This window comes from Lissotriton vulgaris, chromosome 8 (genome assembly GCF_964263255.1).
Source record: "Lissotriton vulgaris chromosome 8, aLisVul1.2, whole genome shotgun sequence".
Lineage (NCBI taxonomy): Eukaryota > Metazoa > Chordata > Amphibia > Caudata > Salamandridae > Lissotriton > Lissotriton vulgaris.
This window is the reverse complement of record NC_141696.1, coordinates 21,272,690-21,294,118: the sequence shown is the minus strand read 5'-3', so window position 1 is coordinate 21,294,118 and position 21,429 is coordinate 21,272,690. Positions and strand designations below refer to the sequence as shown.

The 21,429-nt window shown below is 43.9% G+C and overlaps 1 protein-coding gene across 1 annotated transcript in view; it reads right to left on the bottom strand.

Moving 5' to 3' along the window:
• The window catches only part of LOC147693258 (uncharacterized), a 544,251-nt gene that overhangs the window by 36,963 nt on the left and 485,859 nt on the right, over window positions 1-21,429 (bottom strand). Inside the window, exon 3 of the mRNA XM_086933652.1 lies at window positions 2,278-2,373. Within this exon, the coding sequence (XP_086789778.1) occupies window positions 2,278-2,373 (96 nt within the window). The remainder of the gene's footprint in view (window positions 1-2,277; window positions 2,374-21,429) is intronic.

Sequence of the window (21,429 nt, the reverse complement as noted above, 5' to 3'; positions counted from 1 at the left end):
GATTTGCCATGAGTGTTAGACCTGGGAATATGTCAAAATGTGATGCCTTCACAAGGGAGGTGTAACAAGGAGAAATATCTTGATTTTTCCTCGACTTTTATTTCTCTTACTATGCGTGCTGCATTCATGAGGAAAAGCATCAGGTGTCCCTTCCTGCCCAAAAACAATCCTGCTTAGAAGCAGGCGCACTTGCAGCATGATGCAAAGCGGCCTTCACTGCGCTAGACAGACAAAAGCACACCAGTGCAAGGAGAGGACAGGAATGCACCATATAATGTTATATATGGGGAATTCCTGCCTTCTCCCTTTTAGGCGGTGCGGCGTCGCAAAGTAGCTGCTGCGTTGCCTGAAAAATGTAATCATTTCGTTCTTGAGGGGAGTGGCATCAATTATTGCGATGTCATCAGGCTCAAGGTCATGTTGCATGACTTTCCGGGATTCAAAGTCATATAATGTCACTTCCTGTGATATCATTGACGTCAAAGGGTGTGTGATGTCACTTCCTGTGATATCATTGATCTCAAAGGGTGTGTGATGTCACTTCCTGTCATATCATTGTTGTCAAAGGGTGTGTGATGTCACTTCCTGTGATATCATTGATCTCAAAGGGTGTGTGATGTCACTTCCTGTTATATCATTAATCTCAAAGGGTGTGTGATGTCACTTCCTGTCATATCATTGTTGTCAAAGGGTGTGTGATGTCACTTCCTGTGCTATCACTGATCTCAAAGGGTGTGTGATGTCACTTCCTGTGATATCATTGTTGTCAAAGGGTGTGTGATGTCACTTCCTGTTACATCATTGATGTCAAAGGGTGTGTGATGTCACTTCCTGTGCTATCACTGATCTCAAAGGGTGTGTGATGTCACTTCCTGTGATATCATTGTTATCAGAGGGTGTGTGATGTCACTTCCTCTGATATCATTGATCTCAAAGGGTGTGTGATGTCACTTCCTGTGCTATCACTGATGTCAAAGGGTGTGTGATGTCACTTCCTGTGATATCATTGATGTCAAAGGGTGTGTGATGTCACTTTCACTAACCCTGGTATTTCAGGGGATCACCGTCCAGGGCAGCCCTGTTTATCAGAACTGACCACGCGACTAAAAACGGACGGATATGTTATCTGATACTCGGTGTGTGGAGCTGGGATATATTTGGGGCACTAAAGCCATAAATGGTGACCTCTAGGCTGTGGAGCCGGAGGGCATCTGTGGGCATTACCTACACCCACCCTTGTCTCCGCAGGGGTGGGGTTGGGACTGCAGCCTTACATGTGCCTTCTCCACACTTCCTTCTGTGCAGTCAGCCTTTCATTAGACTGAGTGTCCCCTGTGCCCTGGCAGGGGGGCTACTTGGATTTAATGATTCTGTACTTGTGTAAGCTGGCTTTAGGGCGCTTTAAACCCAGCCCGCTGGCAGCAGTCCCTGGATCTGCACCAGAGGCCCCGCGGGGGCTGCTTACGTATATTAACTCTTTCACCTCCTAATGAATACCTGGTTTACTCTCTAAACACAATTTAAAGGTGTGATAACAACTTCCACACATCTGTTTAAGATCATTGTGGCTTTCAGCTGTTTCTGAGGCATACCACCAATTGACATTTTGAAAAACCTACACGTGATTTATTAAATCGTAAAGCAAACCAAAGAAATGCTCTTTTAAAATTTCTTTGGGATTCTGCTAAAATATTGTTTATTTTTATTTGGCTGATTTCATATATATTGGGATGTCCCTGTCTAAGACCTCATTGTGAATTAAATATGCTAACTTGTCCCATTGCTATATTTCCCAGGACTTGTGTCCAGTGTTAATGTAGTTATGTGTTCCTGTGCTTTTGAATCCAGCAGCACCTGTAGTCTGGTTTGCTTTAAACTGCCAACAAACATCACCTGACTTAAATAGTAATATTGCCCTTCATATACACAACAAATACAATAAATATACAAATAAGACTATACCATAGTTATATATTAATGCACACTATAAACAAAATATGTACAACTGACAAACCATGTTTGATCATCTTAGCCAACGCTGTGTGTCCAGTGATCAGTCTCATAATATCCCATCACATCACATGCCTCCATTTTAGTAGGAGACACGGGTGCATTAGAGCTTCATTGCTTCAGACAAAGGCTCAAGGCAGCAGCACAGCCCAGGGTGGGACCCTCACAACCCTTGGGAGGAGGGGTTCCACCATGGCAGGACCACAAGACTTGCTGCCAGCCTTCTCTTCTGAAGTTGGCCATTTCCTATCATGTGTCAATACTTACTTGGTTCGCACTGATGTCCACAGCCATTGCTTACGCAGGTCCCACCATCAGGACAAGGTTCTCCTGGTGTACACATTTCAATGCACAGTCCTACTTCTAGAATAGAGAAATACAGCAGTATGAATAGACATTATTAACATGTTAAAAACCTGTGAGTGCCCCATTTTGTCACCATAGTAATGAAATAGCATCTCTTTGCCTGAAGATGTTCATGAGTAATGGCTGGCGGGAGTCGATACGCCATTCCCTTAGAGCCTTGAACCTTCGCTGACTTCCCAACACCGAAATCCAAATCCCACCTGCCTCATTATGAATCCACCCCCTAGAGAGAAACCCTCCCTTGGGATGTTTCAGACTCAAATATGAACAACAAGTCACCAAAATGGCGGCTGTACTAGAAGTGACATCATCTTTGCTTTGGGACTCATGACATCAGATGTCTCCCCAGACTCTTAGGCCCTAAGCATGAAGTAGTCTCCTACTCAATGCAGAAGGGAGACGAGAAGGACAAACGGATCAAATTGTATGAGGCAAACTGTGCTCAGAAAGACAGTGTCCTTTCCCTTCATGCCTCTGGTGTCCTGACCTCAGAGCAGGGACAGTAAGGCTGGTGGCAGGAATTAAAAGGTTAATGCAGGGATAGAAGCGCCTTTCCCTGATTGGTGACTGGGAGCTCAGATCAGATGATGCCCCCCTCGTATGGACAGCTGGGCAGGGAGCTCACCTCAAGCGCCCTACGACTCATCTCCCCGCTCTGCGGCACGCTGGGTCCTGCCATGCGATCACCAGGTATTGAGCTCTAGCTAAAAGACACAAGGTGCAGCGACCTAATACCAGCGTTGAGGAAAAGTGATGGTGATGGGTGGAACGCAGGAATTCATCTCTGCATTTAGTAATTACTGGGGCCACATTTCAGACCCTTGCTTTTTGTCACTATCCTACTGTAGAAACAGATTAGCCATATGTATGTCTTGATTCCGCTCCAATAGGAACAGTCTACCCTGTACTGCCAGGCCATGTCCACCTTACGGGAAATGCAAGATAACCACACTAGTTTCAGCCTGTTTTGGCTTCATAATGTGATGGTTTATATGTCATTGTGAAGAAATAAGTTAATGTGAAGGGTAGTGAATGAATGTAGAGGGGTAGGCTTGAATGTGATGTGCTACGTGCAAATGTGAAAGGGTGTGCATCAACGTGAAGGGGTATGTGACGATGTCAAGGGGTATGTGTGAAAGTGAAGGGATATGCCTACAAGCGAAGCGCAAAGTGTTAATGTAAGTCAGCGAGCATGAATTTGAAAGTGTACACATGAATGTGAGAGGACATGCAAGATTGTCAGAAGATAAGAATAGTTCTGAAGGGTTGATGTGGGAGTGCAACGGGGTGTTCCTGAATGGGAAGGAGTATCAATGAATGTGAAGGGGAAGTTTTGAATTTGATGTTATATAGAGGGGTACTCATGAATATTAAGCCCTGAGTGTGAACATGAAGGGTTGCGCATGAATGTGAAGGGGTATGTTTATCTGACCTGATGTAGCCAAGTTGTGTTTTAAGTAATTCTTTATAGACTTCAAGTTGCAAGAAGGTCATTATGCATCCAAGCATTCCAAGCATCACAGTCATACCAACATTCCACTGTCAACACTCACAATGACTGAGCAGCTAGGAGAAAGGTAAACTGGGATACATATAATAAATTGGCAGGATATAACAGTATGTTTGAATATAAAGGGGTATACGTGAATGGAAATGGTATGTGTGAGTGTGTAAGGGTATTTGTGAATGTAAACCGGCATGTGTGAATGTAAAAGAGTATTTGTAAAGGGTATCCGTGAATGTTAAGGGGTATATATGAACATTCAAAGCTATGTGTGAATGGGAAAGGCCTATATGAATGTAAAGGGTGTGAATGAATGTGAAGGGGTATTTGTGAATGTAAAGGGTATGTTTGAATGTGAAGGGGTACAATTCAAAGTGAATGACGTGCTAATATGGAAGGGCATGTGTGAGTGTGAAAGGGTAAATGTGATATGAAAGTGTATGTGTGAATGTGATGGGGCATGCATGAAAGTGAATGGGCATGTTTGAATATGACAGGGTTCATTTGAAAGTGTATGGTAGGTCTAAATGTTAAAGGTTATGGGGGAACGTGAAGGGGTATATGTGAATCAGAGTGGAATGTGTGACTGTGAAGGGGTGTATGTGAATCAGAGTGGAATGTGTGAATGTGAATCAGAGTGTAATGTGTGAATGTGAAGGGGCGTATGTGAATCAGAGTGGAATGTGTGAATGTGAAGGGGTGTATGTGAATCAGAGTGGAATGTGTGAAGGGGTGTATGTGAATCAGAGTGGAATGTGGGAATGTGAAGGGGTGTATGTGAATCAGAGTGGAATGTGTGAATGTGAAGGGGTGTATGTGAATCAGAGTGGAATGTGTGAAGGGGTGTATGTGAATCAGAGTGGAATGTGTGAATGTGAAGGGGTGTATGTGAATCAGAGTGGAATGTGTGAATGTGAAGGGGTGTATGTGAATCAGAGTGCTATGTGTGAATGTGAAGGGGTATATGTGAATCAGAGTGGAATGTGTGAATGTGAAGGGGTGTATGTGAATCAGAGTAGAATGTGTGAATGTGAAGGGGTGTATGTGAATCAGAGTGGAATGTGTGAATGTGAAGGGGTGTATGTGACTCAGAGTGGATTGTGTGAATGTGAAGGGGTGTATGTGAATCAGAGTGGAATGTGTGAATGTGAAGGGGTGTATGTAAATCAGAGTGGAATGTGTGAATGTGAAGGGGTGTATGTGAATCAGAGTGGAATGTGTGAATGTGAAGGGGCGTATGTGAATCAGAGTGGAATGTGTGAATGTGAAGGGGTGTATGTGAATCAGAGTGGAATGTGTGAATGTGAAGGGGTGTATGTGAATCAGAGTGCTATGTGTGAATGTGAAGGGGTATATGTGAATCAGAGTGGAATGTGTGAATGTGAAGGGGTGTATGTGACTCAGAGTGGATTGTGTGAATGTGAAGGGGTCTATGTGAATCAGAGTGGAATGTGTGAATGTGAAGGGGCGTATGTGAATCAGAGTGGAATGTGTGAATGTGAAGGGGTGTATGTGAATCAGAGTGGAATGTGTGAATGTGAAGGGGTGTATGTGAATCAGAGTGCTATGTGTGAATGTGAAGGGGCGTATGTGAATCAGAGTGGAATGTGTGAATGTGAAGGGGTGTATGTGAATCAGAGTGGAATGTGTGAATGTGAAGGGGTGTATGTGACTCAGAGTGGTATGTGTGAATGTGAAGGGGTGTATGTGAATCAGAGTGGAATGTGTGAATGTGAAGGGGTGTATGTGAATCAGAGTGGAATGTGTGAATGTGATGGGGTACATGTGAATCAGAGTGGAATGTTTGAATGTGAAGGGGTGTACGTGAATGGAAAAGTGTATTGTTTATGTGATGATGGTTATGTGAATGACATGTGTGAATGTGAAAGGATATGTGTGAGTGTGAAGGGTCATGCATGAAATTCAATGGGTATGTTTGAATATGACAAGATTCTTGTGAAAGTGAAAGGTATGTGTGTGCCTCTCTCTTCTACGTCTCTCACCTGTCCCCTTTCTCCCTCTCACACTCTCCCCACCGTCACTTTCCATTGCATTCTTCATTTCTGTCTGTCTGTTCCACTGTCTGCCTTTTACTTCCATACCCATCCATCTCACCGCCCTCTCTTGCTTTATCTCTTTCTCTCACTAACTCTCACTCAGTGCCTCTGTCTTTCTCTCATTATTTCTTGAATGACTGTCCATTTCTTTCTCGCACTGAATGTCTCCCTCCTCCTCTCTTTTCCCTTCTGATTCCTCTGCTTCTTTGGATTTCTTTTCTCTTTCACACCATTTTTCCTTCTCTGGTAATCTGCGACATCTCCCCTTTCCACACCTCCTTCCTTCTCTCGCTGCATCTCTCACACTTCCCCTTTCACTGTCATACTGTTCCACTCTTCTTCTCTCTCGTGTTTCTCCATCTGTCCTCTGGTCTCTCCATCTCTGTCTTTCCTCACTCTCTGCCTCTTGCTCTCTCTTCTTATCCCACTTGCCCTCTCACTATCTCTTCTCCCAATTGGTCCATCTTTGTAACTCTCACAATTTTCCCTTTCTCGTTCTCCTTTCCACTTCTCACCATCTCTCTCTCTGCCTATCTATCTATCTATCTATCTATCTATCTATCTATCTATCTATCTATCTATCTATCTATCTATCTATCTATCTATCTATCTATCGATCTATCTATCTATCGATCTATCTATCTATCTAGTTCTCTGTCTCTCTCTCTATCTGTCTATCTATCTATCTATCTATCTATCTATCTATCTATCTATCTATCTATCTATCTATCTATCTATCTATCTATCTATCTATCTATCTATCTATCTGTCTATCTATCGATCTATCGATCTATCTATCTATCTAGCTCTCTGTCTCTCTATCTATCTATCTATCTATCTATCTATCTATCTATCTATCTATCTATCTATCTATCTATCTATCTTTCTATCGATCTATCTATCGATCTATCTATGTAGCTCTCTGTCTCTCTCTCTCTATCTATCTATCTATCTATCTATCTATCTATCTATCTATCTATCTATCTATCTATCTATCTATCTATCTATCTATCTATCTATCTATCTATCTATCTATCTATCTATCTATCTATCTATCTAGTTCTCTGTCTCTCTCTCTGTCTATCTATCTATCTATCTATCTATCTATCTATCTATCTATCTATCTATCTATCTATCTCTATCTATCTATCTATCTATCTATCTATCTATCTATCTATCTATCTATCTGTCTATCTATCGATCTATCTATCTATCTAGCTCTCTGTCTCTCTATCTATCTATCTATCTATCTATCTATCTATCTATCTTTCTATCGATCTATCTATCGATCTATCTATCTATCTAGTTCTCTGTCTCTCTCTCTCTGTCTCTCTCTCTCTCTGTCTATCTATCTATCTATCTATCTATCTATCTATCTATCTATCTATCTATCTATCTATCTATCTATCTGTCTATCTATCTGTCTATCTATCTATCTAGCTCTCTGTCTCTCTCTCTCTGTCTATCTATCTATCTATCTATCTATCTATCTATCTATCTATCTATCTATCTATCTATCTCTATCTATCTATCTATCTATCTATCTATCTCTATCCATTTATCTATCTATCTATCGATCTATCTATCTAGCTATCGATCTATCTATCGATCTATCTATCTAGCTATCGATCTATCTATCGATCTATCTAGCTCTCTGTCTCTCTGTCTATCGATCTCCTCCCCTCTGTGGGGCAGAGAGAGACAGACAGACACATTGAAATGGTAAATCACACCCATATGAACACAGCTAGCTCATACCTCTGCAGAGGGGAGTGGCCAAGCACCCCCTTGTTTTTGTCTTTTGATCTGCTGACGTCACATCATTTAGGGCTCACCTGGGGGTGCGGGTCTGGGGTTACTCTTTCAGACCCCTGGCACTGCCTTTGCAAACGCTGACCTCACAGGTGGCAAAAGAGGCATGAAGAACAGCATGTAACCCATGCACTAATTGTGCTGTTTAATTTCTACAGCTCTGATTGGGACATTGCACTTTCTGTTTGGTAAAAGAAATGCATATCAAATCAGCACTCTTAGAATACATCATGAAATGAAACAAATGAAAAATGCTAATTTTTTAAAACCTTTGGTCGTGCTTCGGTACGGTTGAGAAAACATAAAAAACATGCATTGGCAAAGTCAATAGGTTTGACCTTTGCAAACTGGTGAGATGTTTATGTTTTATTACTGTGAGAATATAACACCAGGAAATGCTGCTTCAACACAGCACAATATGCTTGAGTACAATTTTAATAGGGCAGAGGGGGCTTTTTCAGAAAGCAATTGTACATAAGACAGATATAGAAATTACACCTGGGTGAAATTTTAATTATGCTGAAATATTCAAAGTAATTTCAGTAATTTCACATTACTCTGTGATGTGAAATTACTGGAAATTAAGCGATTATGTCCACTTGCATAATCTTGGGCAAAAATGCCTACAGAAGAGTACAGCAACAGAGCACAGGGGATGGCTGGCCGCGGCTCTTCCTGTTCTGTTGCATTTAGCGCTATTTTCTCAGCGCAAATTGCATGATTGGGTCCATTATGTAAACGAGGATGCATTTTGTGCTATGAAAATAGCACTAAATGCAGGGTTAAGAACTTCACATGAGTCCGAATAATTTTGCTGTAACTATTCGTGTTACACTCACTCCTAATAGAAACCCTTTTCACCTCTAATTCACCGTAATTTAGAACATTAATGTTGAGTGAATATAATCTTGCGTAATGGTTCATTGTTTTTTTTGTTTTGTTTCCACAGACTCAGGGGCATATTTACAAGCCCCTATCGCCACAAGAATGTCACTTTTATTTACATTCCTGTGGCGATACGGGCTTCACCGTATTTAAAAAGCAGTGCTAAGCTACTTAACATATCTAAATGCTGTCTTGTAAATGAGGCACCGTTTCAGGCTATATTCAGCGTGAAATGGGTGGTCATTGAGGGTTGTGGTGGGATTCGCGTCAGAACCTGCTCAGACCCGGTCGCTCCTCTCGCTCCTGGGCTGCCTGACATCGCTTCCACACTGCTCCCTCCAGCTACATTGATCGCTCCTGCGTGGTATTGTTTTCTCCATTGCTCTACCTGATACTGCGACATTAATTTACTATTAATTTGCCCAGTTTAGATTTTTAATTTGCTCCAGCTGATACTGCTTATGTAAATTCCATCCACACTGCTTTTAGAATTCTGTGTCTGCCTGGTGTCGTGTGTACATTGTTTTGGCCCCTGATCCCGTCCTGCATTGTTTTGGTGCCATTTTTGTTGTGCCTCTCCTGCTCCCCCACGGCCCCACCCCCGCTCCCTCCAGCATCTCCGGACCTCGCCACTCCGGTACCGCCTCCCAGCTGCTCCTCCCTCGCTCCGCCCCCTCCGCTCTCCACTTATGACAGATGCATTTGCGTGCAGCGTCCATGTGCAGCGGTCGCGCCCCATGCGCGCCGAAGGCGCGCCAAAGGTAATCCCTGCTTCCTTCACCAGCAGCTAGACTGCGCACTGCCTTAACCAAGCATGTGCGCGGTTAAGGCAAGCATGGTTTAGATTGCGGAGATGGAACACGTGTGGTTAAGACTGCAGTGCTCCGACTGTTTCCCATCTGCGGCTTCATTGAGAATCTCCTTAACCCTCTTCATGCGTCGGACGGCCCCCGGCCGTCTGACGTCACAGTGGGCGTGTGCGGAGGACGGCCGGGGGCCGTCCTAACCCTGCCCACTCATTCATTCACCAGCACTGCGGCGGAAGGGGAACATCCTTTACAATGCAACTTTTACCATGCATTGCCTTTACAACGCAACTATTACAACGCAAACCATTACAACGCATTGCGCTGGGGGGCGCTCTAGGATAGGAAATAGATTTATTTTACTATCCAACACCTTCCCTAGTGTCCACGGGGACTGGAGTTGGAATAGTAAATTAAACTATTCACTATCCAGCACCCCAAAGCGCTATGCGTTGTAAAGGTTTGCGTTGTAATACTTGCGTTGTAAAAGCATGCGTGGTAAAAGCATGCGTTGTAATGTCATACATCCGCAGCGGAATTGTTAAACCTCCTCTATTCAAGCGTCCAGCCTAAAGGAGGCAAATCTTTTACGTTTTTTGTGACCATGGCCTGGAACAAGTTCCCCGCGAGACTGAGGCACACGTTCCTAGAACCCCCTTTTCGGGAAACAGCTGAAGGCATGGCTTTTTTTTGGCCCCTGACCCTATCTGCCACTCTCTCATGTGAAGAACCCAGGACGTTAAATGGGATGAAAAACCTTGGGAGTCACCTGGCATGATGTCATTCTGTAACCTCTCCACTAGTGGGAAGTGAGCAGTGTGAGCAGCGCACATCGTTGTGCCTGCTGTCACTGCAGTCAGTCTGTGCCAGGGCACAAAACAGAGCCCGATAGAGACCCGTTTCGAGGCCCCCTTTAAAAAACTGCCGATGCTCAGACCCGGTGAGACCCGGCCCTCTTAAAGCCCTGGAAGAACCCTCAAAGGCCCCCAGAGCCCCTGCCTTTGCTTTACTCAAAAGTACTTCCTCTGACTTTGTTTACCGCCTAGCGCCTAGGTGCTCCCTTGAGAGTGACAGCAGCGCTTTACGAATCCCTAATTCAATTCAATGAAATACCCCACCCTGCCCCTCGCTGTTTTCCCAGCACTTGTCCCCGGTGCTCATGTATGTCCCTGTGTTTGGGTTCAGCAGCCCCTGCAGTCTGGGGCCTCTCGAGCTGCCAACAAACATCACCTGCCTCAAAAGTAATCTTGGTTCGGGCTCTTACCTTGTGGTGCTGACAGAGCGCCCCCAGTCCAGAGGGCGAGCAGAGCGAGGAGGAGCAGGGAGCCGGCGACCTTCATGCTTCTGGAGTCGGCGGGAGTGATCCCAGCAGCTGAGCCCCGGTGGCTTTTATACATCCCTTGGGTGGCACACCCTGCATTGTCGGTGACGCCTGTCCAGAGGCAGTGCCTGAGTGACGTCACCCAGGGCCAGGTGACGCAAGGGCCACACTTCCCAGCATCACTGACTAATCCCCATTGTTAGTTCATGGTGTCCTTATTTATTCAAGTGTTCCTTTGTCATCTCTCCCTCTCATCCGGGTTCTTCCGGGACTTTCCTAGCACAGATGAAAATTCTCTGGAGAGAAGCCCAGGATCGACGCCGTGTTACATTTCTTCTTTTAATCGTTTTAATCCATCGAAGGTTCGAGCCTTGACCCCTCACCCCCATGTTTGTTATATCCCTCTCCGCTTCTTTGCATTCGATGTAAACATTGGTTACAAATTCGGCACTGAAATCTTGCAACCTTTGTCTCATTTTCCAAACTGACCTATAGATCCGTTCAAAACATGTTGAGTGACAGGAGACTGCAGAGCCACGAGCCCGATGAATATTGATTGTGCAACCCCCTGAGGGTGGCCATGAATACAGGGACGGTGGCCTGCGAGGGACACCAGACCACCATGGCTGTCTTCCCTACTGTTGCACTCTTTGGAGTGGGAATAGTAATTTTTACCCCTACGCTGTCCAACGCTTTCCCTACTGTTGCACTCACTGGAGTTGGAATAGTAATTTTTACCCCTACGCTATCCAACACTGTTCCCAATGTTGCATTTTCTGAAGTTGGAATAGTATTTTTAAGTGTTACACTATCCAATGTTATCATTACTGTATTTTTTTTTGGACTTTGAATAGTAGTTTTATTTTTTTAGCTATTTAAAATTTGTGATTATTATTTTTGATAATGTAGTATATTATTAATTTTAAAAATATTGAAAGTATATTTATTTTTTTAAATTTATTAAATATAATAATTTACTTTTTATTTATGGTATTGTTTTATGTGTGTAGAAGTATTTGTAATTTATTAAACTTTTTAATAATTTATAAGTTATTAAAATAATTATTAAAATGTATTATTAAGTATGTATTATATTTTTTATGTATCAGTTTAATTAATGGTATATTATTGTATATGTATTATTTATTAAATGTAAACATTTTTAAATAGTTTTAACTATGTTTATTTGGTTTATAAGTATTATTTACTTTATTTGACACTTTTTTTATTTAAAAAACAAAACGATATTATTAATTACGATATTTTTAACATCGATATTTTGGTTTCGATATTTTTGTACTTACCATGTAGGCTGTCGATATTCTTGTCTCCGATATTCCAACGTCAAATTTTCTGTAGGTTGATATTTTTTCCGTCGATATTGTGTCAGTGATCCGTGTGCAGGAGAGCTGGTACAGTGTGCAAGCGAGGAGTGGTGAAGTAAATCAGCTGCAAGTGATGGAGCAAGGATTCGCACGTGAAGCGCCTTGCCCAGTGCAAGAACCTCGCCAAATGTATAATACTACTAAAATCATTGTTTGTCGTTTATTGTACGTTTTTTCCCCAACACGCGGGTGTCCCCGGATGCTTGCTAGTATGTCTTTTTCATATTAACGAAGCTTGCATTAAGGAAAAATGGCTGCTTCGCTGAAATTCAGTCTGCGCATGCGTCGGTCATACCCATGTGATGTGACGCACTCGCATTCTGGAGGGAGTTTTTGTGCTCATGCGCACTGTTGCAAACATGGCCGCTTGTCTCTCACCACGCTCTCTGCTTGCTACCGCTGCTTTTGCTTATCTATCTTTTCGCACTAAACCATAACGCTATAGTCATTATAAAGTAAGGGTTGGTTAATGTTCTTTCATGGTATACAGTGTAATCATTTTGGATGTGATATTAATTTGTTCTCGCTTACTTTTCATGTACCGCATCTTTGTGGGCTGGGGCAAACGCGAGCAACGCCATCTTGAGGCTCCTCTGAACCCTGTCAGCTGACCAGGGAAAGTCCTAACTGCGCAGAAGCTGAAACCTGCCAGCTGGCTCCTGAAGCCAAATGCGCCTGAGAACCCAGTGCAAGATGTGGACAATCACCTTGAAAATAACAGACTTGTTGCGATGCCTTATGCGCTCATATTTTCTATTGTATTCTATGGATGGGAACGTGAACCTGAGGGGCGGATAAGAAAATTTAAATTTCTCGATGGGAAAGTTGAATTCTAGGAGGTGGTGATGACCGCACCACCTTTTCTGACCAATCACAATGTGGGAAACTGTCACTTGCAACATTGGTGGGTGGTCTAAGGGTCCCCAAAACAGTATAATTGCCCTAGTTTAGCTTAGGAAAATTGTCCGACTTGTCCGAGTAGCAGACCTGTCACTGACCCTACGATCTCAATAGGTGCTCAATCTGAAAGTGCTGCGGAGCACTTTGTCCATACTTTCCACAAACTCCTAAGGGGTGGAAAATCCTAAGTGCTGGCGAAGCACTTTGCTGGGAAATTCGAAAATCCAATCGGGGTATCTGGCGGATTACTTGCAGAAGGGGGTAACGCAGGCGTTGCTGTCCGAAGCTGTGGGTGTTGGTCGTAACCTGGGAGGCCCAGTCCTTTGACCCGAACCTGAGGGGTATCCTGTCCTGATCTGTCCGTGGGTTGTACCTGTTCGCACCTGGTGTTCCTTTTCCGAGGGTCCTTGTCCCCGTCTTCCCATCTGACCCGTGGCCAGGGTTAGACTTCAATCTGAACTTAGGTAATTATTAGTCCGAGGGTTTGCATCTCTCTCTCTCTTTCTCTCTCTCTTAAAATTCTTTCGGTATAACATTACTTGCCAATGATATTGCTCTATTCTCTTTTATGCGAACTATATGTGAGTTGTTTAATAGGTTTGTTCCACTTCTCTCCCCACCCTTAGCAAATTGTCAATCCAGTGGCGTCACTAGGGTTGGTGTCACCCGGTGCCCGTAACTCATGGTGTCACCCCTCTGCTCGCCCACTCCAGGGCTCGGGATAGGCGTATTGAACTGCTCCCATTCGTTTTTTTAACTGTTTTTTTTAAGTGCTTGTCCTAATATTATGAATTGTGTATAACTGTTAACTGCAGGTTTGACAATTAGTGTTTCTTGTGTTTTAACGGCACACTTATACACCTTGCCCACGTGGTTAAATACCCTCTCGGATGATTAGTGCGCTATACATAATCAACATAAATTAACATTTGGCAAGAGTCCTCACAGAAGTAATCCATCCCGTTTGTGAATTCGTCATTCATTAGTGTTGTCTCATTAGAGAAAAACAACATTTCTGATTCATCAAAATCCCGTTCAGTGTACGTTTACTGTCCTAGAGGTCAATGTGTAATCGTCACCCTCTATGCCTCTCCACCCATGTCTTCACTCCTTCCAGGCACTCCAATTTGAACATGCTTTTATATCCAAATTATTTTCTACAGCTCTATTTTCGTGATCTGTGATTGTAAAGTTTCCAGAAAATTCTACTTAACATTTGCAAGTGGTTTCTAGTAGGCAGCATTTATGGCATATGCATCGTAGGGCATGCAACGAAGTGCAGTAACTCGGAGGTACATTGGAAGCTTTAGTAGGGAGTAAAGTGCTCTTTACCCAGACACACAGCCTCATATGACATTTTTACAAAGGCCCTTGTTATTTGAGCACGGAGCGGTACAGATGTGACGAACAGCACAGCCTAACTGCACTCAGACCCCTTGAGACCCGGCCCACTTAAAGTCCAGAGTCCATGCCTATCTTATAATACCGTTCATTTAATCAATAATGGGCTTCGTCTGACAGGGAGGTGAGGGGGGTATTGCCGCCGCATACACGCGAGAGTTAGTCCCTCTGTTAACGACCGCAGTGGCAGTTAGTTCTGCTCCACCCGTGATATTTTAAAAACTCTCGCAACTAAGCAAGGAGATAGGACGGAGAATGTCTCAAAACACCTCCCACCGGCAGGACTTGTGTGGACTGGGCACCGACGAGCCACCTCCGCAATCCGCATGGCATCGCAAGGGCATCGTGGCACGCTTTACTTTCATTGCTCCTCCTTTTTCCTGATTTACTATATTGTTTGAAATATTTTTGAAATGTTTTAAGGATATGTGTAAAAAGGTATATGATTTTTGAATTGCTGCTATAGATATTGCATGTTGAACTAACCCAAAAATTGTTTGTGAATGTTCAGTGTAGTCTGAATCCCCGGGGAAGTATTTTAGCTAACGGTGAGCAGAATCCGGTTAGCTGTTGAAGTCACTAGGGTCTGAATCATTAGTGTAGGGTTAAAAGAATAACTGGAAGCACTAATTAGGATCTTTGTCATATCTGAATAATTGATAGCTACGAGTCCGGTATAAAACTTTCATTGCGATATCACCTAGTAAGGGTCGCATACGGAAAGGAGTAGTAGGGTCTCCGAGGCTTGACTGGTAAGTAAAATAGTTCACTGGTGAAATCCCGGCTCAGTACATATCCCTGACGAAAGTGGATGAGTCGGAAGAATAACGGGTTCTATATTACTCGAGTGTGAGGTTAGGCAAGGAAGTCTACCCCGAGTGAATGAGAAGTAGACAGAAGTGGTTTACTTGCAGTGAAAGAAAGTTTTTCTATCTCTTTAGAACGCTCAGACATAGTGGCAGACGTTGTGTGTTAGTAACTAAGTTTTACATTTGCACTTTAGGAAAAGTTAAAAGTTTCCGTTACCTTGTGAAGGAGGGAGACAGTCGGAAGAGCTGCTCTGACGTCACTCCGTGCCGCGCTGGTATTGGTCAAGGCAGCGGGTGTGTAGCGGAGCTGAATTTGTGAAGGAGGGGTGAGTGCCGGAGCTTGAGACTTGCTCTCGCGAAAGGCCGCGCACCCATTGGCTAAGATTTTTTGTATTCTCTGGCTTGATTGGGTATTGCGAAATAAAAATCGCGCTGCCATTGGAAGTAAAAAGGTAAACAAAATTGATCAAGCCGAGTTCAAAGAGGGTCCCGAAGATTATATGTGGTATCCAGATTTTATACCTCATCCCAAATACCTAGGATTTTATAAGGACCAGCTTAGACGAGGTAGACCACATATGATGTATGGAATGAAGAGGAAAATGTCATTTACTGACAAAGTAAAGAATTTTTTCAAAACCGACAAGCCCATTAGGACGAGGGAAGGTGTGCTCATTCCCCCACCGAATACTCCTGCTTCTTTCATGATGTTTGATAAAGGGTATCACACTTGTGTCTGGTTAGAAAATTGGGCAAAATATACTGCAGATGACGGAGTTCTAGCATTCCCTGTTGAAGGTACCTTTAATGGTCGGATCCTGTTTAACTTAAGGACCCGTATGAATGAGTTACACCCTAGACCTAGGTTGACCCAGTACGAAGCTCTGGAGGAATGGGAGATTGAGGCTGCAGAGCGAGATAAACCCAGGATGGATAAGGGAGTGAGTAAATGGTATCCTAAGCTTCCAACGCCAACCAAAGAGCAGAAAATGAAACAGTGGAGGCAATCTATGTTAACTGAAGGGTTGTTTCCTATGATGGGAGTATTAGAAGAAAAGAAAGGAAAATGCAAAGAAAAGACCCATCACCTAGCTCCTATGGGGGACTTAGATGATGAACACTTGGAAGATTTGCTAATGAAAAATCCACCTCCCTATGATGCAGACTCAGAACCTGTGTCCTCTCGAAACCCCTTTACAAATTATCCCAGATGTAGGAGGGACAGTAATACAGATGGAACAGGGACAGACAGTAGAACCAGTGAAAGGGACGGGTTTTGCAGACCTAAATCCACAGTCCCGAATTATCAGCCATTCGGAGAGGATCCGCCTCGATTGATCACTCCGTCAGCTCCGAATATATATCCGTCCTTAGTACCTCAAGTATTGCATGACAACCCTGCCGGAAGGGTATTAGGTGAAAAAGAGAGAGAGGCCCTGTCTAAACAGCGAGATGAGTTAGTTCGAACCATTGCCCAGATGCATCCCCATCCGGATTCCTTGACTATTCCAGTAACCATTGGTCCAGCTATTCCTCTGTATAAAAATGACATGACTAGTCCCCATCCTCCTGTTGTCACCTCATTGCTGCCTACTTCTAGCATCCCGACCCCGAGGAAGGAGGTATTCATAGATGAGGATCAAGAGAGTGAGTGTGAATCTGTGGTTCTGATGGATCTGCCCATTAGAGAGTCGAGGGCTAGTATAATAGGGGCAAAAAGTCAGCCCAGACAAAAGGAAGTGTTGATTGAAAGTGCAACTGGGATTAAGAGTGCCACCATGGTTTCCCCAGAAGAATTGGACAAATGGACTAAGGAGCTAGAGAAGGAGGTCGCTCCCCAACCCAGGGCATTGGAAATATATAAATTGAGAATAGAAATAGAAGAAATGATGGCTGGGAACGTAGGAGTAGAGCGCCTAAGCTCGTATAATGAAGAGGAGTTACTGTTTATCAGTAAAAATCTTACCCGGAGCGCTAGGTTGCTCCATGAAAAGATAATGGATACAGCAGAAGAAATGGGAATTGATGTTAGTCGCTCCAAAATTCTTCAGAAACCTTACAGAGTGGATTTCTCAGACAAAGATTTAGAAAGCCTGAATGTGATGGGAAAACAGATCCAAGTAAAGGAATTGTTGAAACTCCTGCAGAAATGGGGCGAGGTGGGGAAGTGGAGAACCCGGTGGGCAAAGAAAAAGGAAAGCAGCAGGGCTGGGTCAGTAACTTCAGAATTCGTATTAAAGGAAGTGACACCAACAGAAAAATTGTGCCCCATGAGGGAGATCCTGGGAGGGAAATATGTCCATGTCCCTTGGTCCCGACAGGATATTGTGTCATTTACAAATGACTTCCCGAAATTACGGGAGAAGCCTGTTGATTGGTACAGGCAGGTAGAACGCTTCATAAAAGTTCAGAAATGTCTGCTGAAAGACCTGGATGGGTTTTTCGACATTGTGGTCCCTGTAGATCTGTGGACCGACTGTAAAATTGAAATTGATTGGCCCAGTGAGGAATTTCCCAGAGATGAGAAAACAGGTGCGCCTGCACCTGAAGTAATGAGGAAGTATGATCAAGTCATACAATATCTCAAGAAAAAGGTTCCCGCAAAAGAAACCGACTGGACTCGAATAGATAGAACCACCCAAGAACGTGATGAAACTGTTCACTCCTATTATGAAAGGCTACTGCAAGTGTTTAAAACATACAGCGGTATCGACAATGTGGACATGAAAGACATGACACATTTCAGTTACAGATTTGTGCTAGGATTAAGGCCCGAAATTTCCCAATGGATTAGAGACAACAAAATCAGTTGGCAGGGAAAACCAATAGATGATGTCTTGAAATATGCAAAATACTGCGAAGATGAAATCGAAAACAAAAGGAAAGCCCTCAAGGAGAAGGTAATGTGGGCACAGGTAAAGTTGGCTGAACAACAAGAACAGCAGTTAAGTAACTTGAATTCTAATAAGAACTCACAGAATACCACTGGTGGGGGAGGAGGAGGAAAACCCCGAACTAAAATGAGTAGAGAAGAGGCCATGAAGAAATTCCCGTGCCATGGGTGCGGCCAGATAGGGCATTGGAGAGACGAGTGTCCACACCTGCAGGCCGGTAATGCCCCTGTAAATGGTTTAAATCCACAGGTGCAGAAAGAGGGGACAAGGAAGAACCAGCAACAGGTAAAATTACCCCCAGTACCTCGCGCTCCTAGACAGAATTTTAAGAATCAGGGTCAGCAGAATGAAAGGGCGGAAGTATGGGAAGTCGAGAGTGAAAGAAACGCAGTCATTCCACAGTATTTGTTAAATGATACCTTCCTCTGTGAAGATCAAGATTGACGGGGCCTGAGAGGGGAGGATGAGGAGTGCGTACTTGGCGCCTCCTTGCCGGTAGACCAGACTGGACCATACATTGAAGGAAAGGTTGAAGGAAAAGATGTCACCTTTCTGTTGGACACTGGTGCTACCAGATCTACTGTAAGAACAGTGGATGTTCCTAACCTACCCCTCTCGGGAGAAGCAATCCAAGTAGTGGGAGTCTCAAATCAAATAATAAGTACTCCAGTAACCGAACCAATGGAAATTTCTATAGGAAATTTCAAGGAAATGCACAGATTTGTGGTCTGTGATTCCAGTCCCGTAAACCTGCTAGGACGTGATTTGTTGTGCAAGATGCGTTGTACCATTTACTGCACACCAAATGGTGTCGAAATTCAGACCCCCGATGAAGATGGCCTATACAAACTGATGTTAGTCAGACAAGATGCTGATATAAAATCATTGACAATTGAAGATTTACCTGAAGAGCTCCAGTTAAGAGTAGTACCAGAAGTGTGGGATTTCACAGGAAAGGATGTAGGCCTGATGGCAAATGTGGACCCAGTTAAAATAGCAATAAAAACGAATGCTGTATACCCCAAAACCAGACAGTACAAAATGAGTGCAGAAGTGAAAGCAGGAGTGGCGACTGAAATTACCCGGCTGCTCGAAGCAGAAATAATAGAAGAAGTGATGAGCAGCCCCTGTAACTCGCCTATCATTGGGATCAAAAAGCCTAGTGGGAAGTACAGGGTAGTGCAGGATCTGCGCAAGGTAAACCAAATTGTTGTACCTTGCTGCCCTATTGTACCCAACCCTGCAGTAATACTATATCAGATTCCCTGGAATGCAGAATGGTTCACTGTCATCGATCTATGCCACGCATTCTTTTCCATCCCATTACATCCAGAAAGCAAATTCCTTTTCAGTTTTGAATTCGACAGTCATATCTATGTCTGGAATCGTGTCCCCCAGGGGTACACCGAAAGTCCATCGATTTTCAACCAGATACTGAAAAAGTGCCTTGAATCCCTAGTGCTGCCAAGAGAGTCTGTTTTGGTACAGTACATAGATGACCTGTTAGTGGCATCTAAAACCCAAACTGACTGTGTCACTGACACCATTGCCTTGCTGAATCACCTAGGAAAGGGAGGACATAAAGTGTCGCCTGACAAATTGCAGTTTTGTAAGAACTCAGTGAAGTATCTGGGGCACCAGATAGAAAAAGGAATCAGGAAAGTAACTACTGAAAGAATCAAAATAATTAGAGCAATGGAACTGGCCAAAACTCAGAAAGAAGTGAGAATGTTTCTAGGAGTTGTGGGTTACTGTAGACAATGGATTGTAGGGTTTGCTGCACTGGCCAGGCCCCTGATAAAATTGACCAAGAAAGGAGTAGAAGACCCCGTCAGTTGGGACAACGAAAGCATGAACGCTTGGGTAACATTGAGAAATTGCCTATGTACAGCTCCTGCATTAGGTATGCCGGACTATTCTAAATCTTTTGAGCTATTCTGTGACACCAGAGAAAATTGTGCTCTTTCAGTCCTGACCCAGGAGCACGGATTAGTTAGACGCCCAGTGGCCTATTTTTCGGCCACCCTAGATCCGGTGGCTGCTGGATTGCCGGGGTGTCTGAAGGCAGTTGCTGCTACTTGTGTCAGTCTGGAACAGAGTGAGAACATTGTCATGGGACATCACGTCACTGTATATGTTCCTCATTCTGTTGTAATCCTGCTAACTAGAACTAAGACCCAGTACCTCACACCTAGTCGGCTGACTAAGTATGAGAGAATCCTGATTGGTGCTGAAAACGTCACCATTTCCCGGTGCAATGTCCTAAACCCAGCGACACTGTTACCTGTCCCCCTGGATGTAGAACCAGAAGAGGAGGGGGAGCATAATTGCATTGATCTGACTGAGTTCAGTACTAAGCCCCGTCCGGATATCCGTGAAATAGCATTACTTGATGGGGATAAGACAATGTTTGTGGATGGCTCGTGTTTAAGACATGAGAGTGGGAGTCTGAGTGCTGCCTATGCTGTGGTTACACTGACAAAAACAATAGAAGCATCCTACCTACGCGAGGTGAAATCTGCACAAGTGGCGGAGCTCATCGCGTTAACTAGAGCATGTAAGAGGGGTAAGAACAAAAGAATAACTGTGTACACCGACAGCCAGTATTGTTACGGGGTTGTTCATGACTTCGGCCAGTTGTGGTTGCAAAGAGAATTCATGACTTCCTCAGGCACCCCCATCAGAAATGGAAAGGTGGTGCATAACTTACTGGAAGCTATCCAATTGCCCAAAGAATTGGCTGTGGTCAAGTGTGCGGCACACAGATCTGGGAATGATGATGTGACTGCCGGTAATAGGTACGCTGACCAAATTGCGCAGTTTTGTGCCCGACATCACATGTCCCTCCAAATTGCATTATGGGGTGGAACCAGCTGCCAACTTATGTTGTTTGAGAATGTGTCAACGTGGGAAGAATTGAAAGAGTTGCAACAGGCAACAGACAGGCAAGAAAAAGGCAGGTGGGCCGCAAATGAATGCAAGTTGAGAGAGGATGGTGTGGTGGTAAATCCGACCGGGGTGCCTGTGCTGCCTGATAGCTTGGTAGACCCCATGGTCAGAATGATACATGAACCCACACATATGGGAAGAGACGCAATGTGCAGAGTGTTTGAAAAGGTGTTCTGTAACTCAAAGTTCAGGAACCAGGCGGAAAGGCTTTGCCAGAGGTGCCTAGTGTGTCAGCAGTTCAATGCAGGAAAAAAGACTGTGGTAGAACAGAGTACCATTGGAAAGGCAGTAGGTCCCTTTGTCAGAATGCAGGCAGACTTTGTAACCATG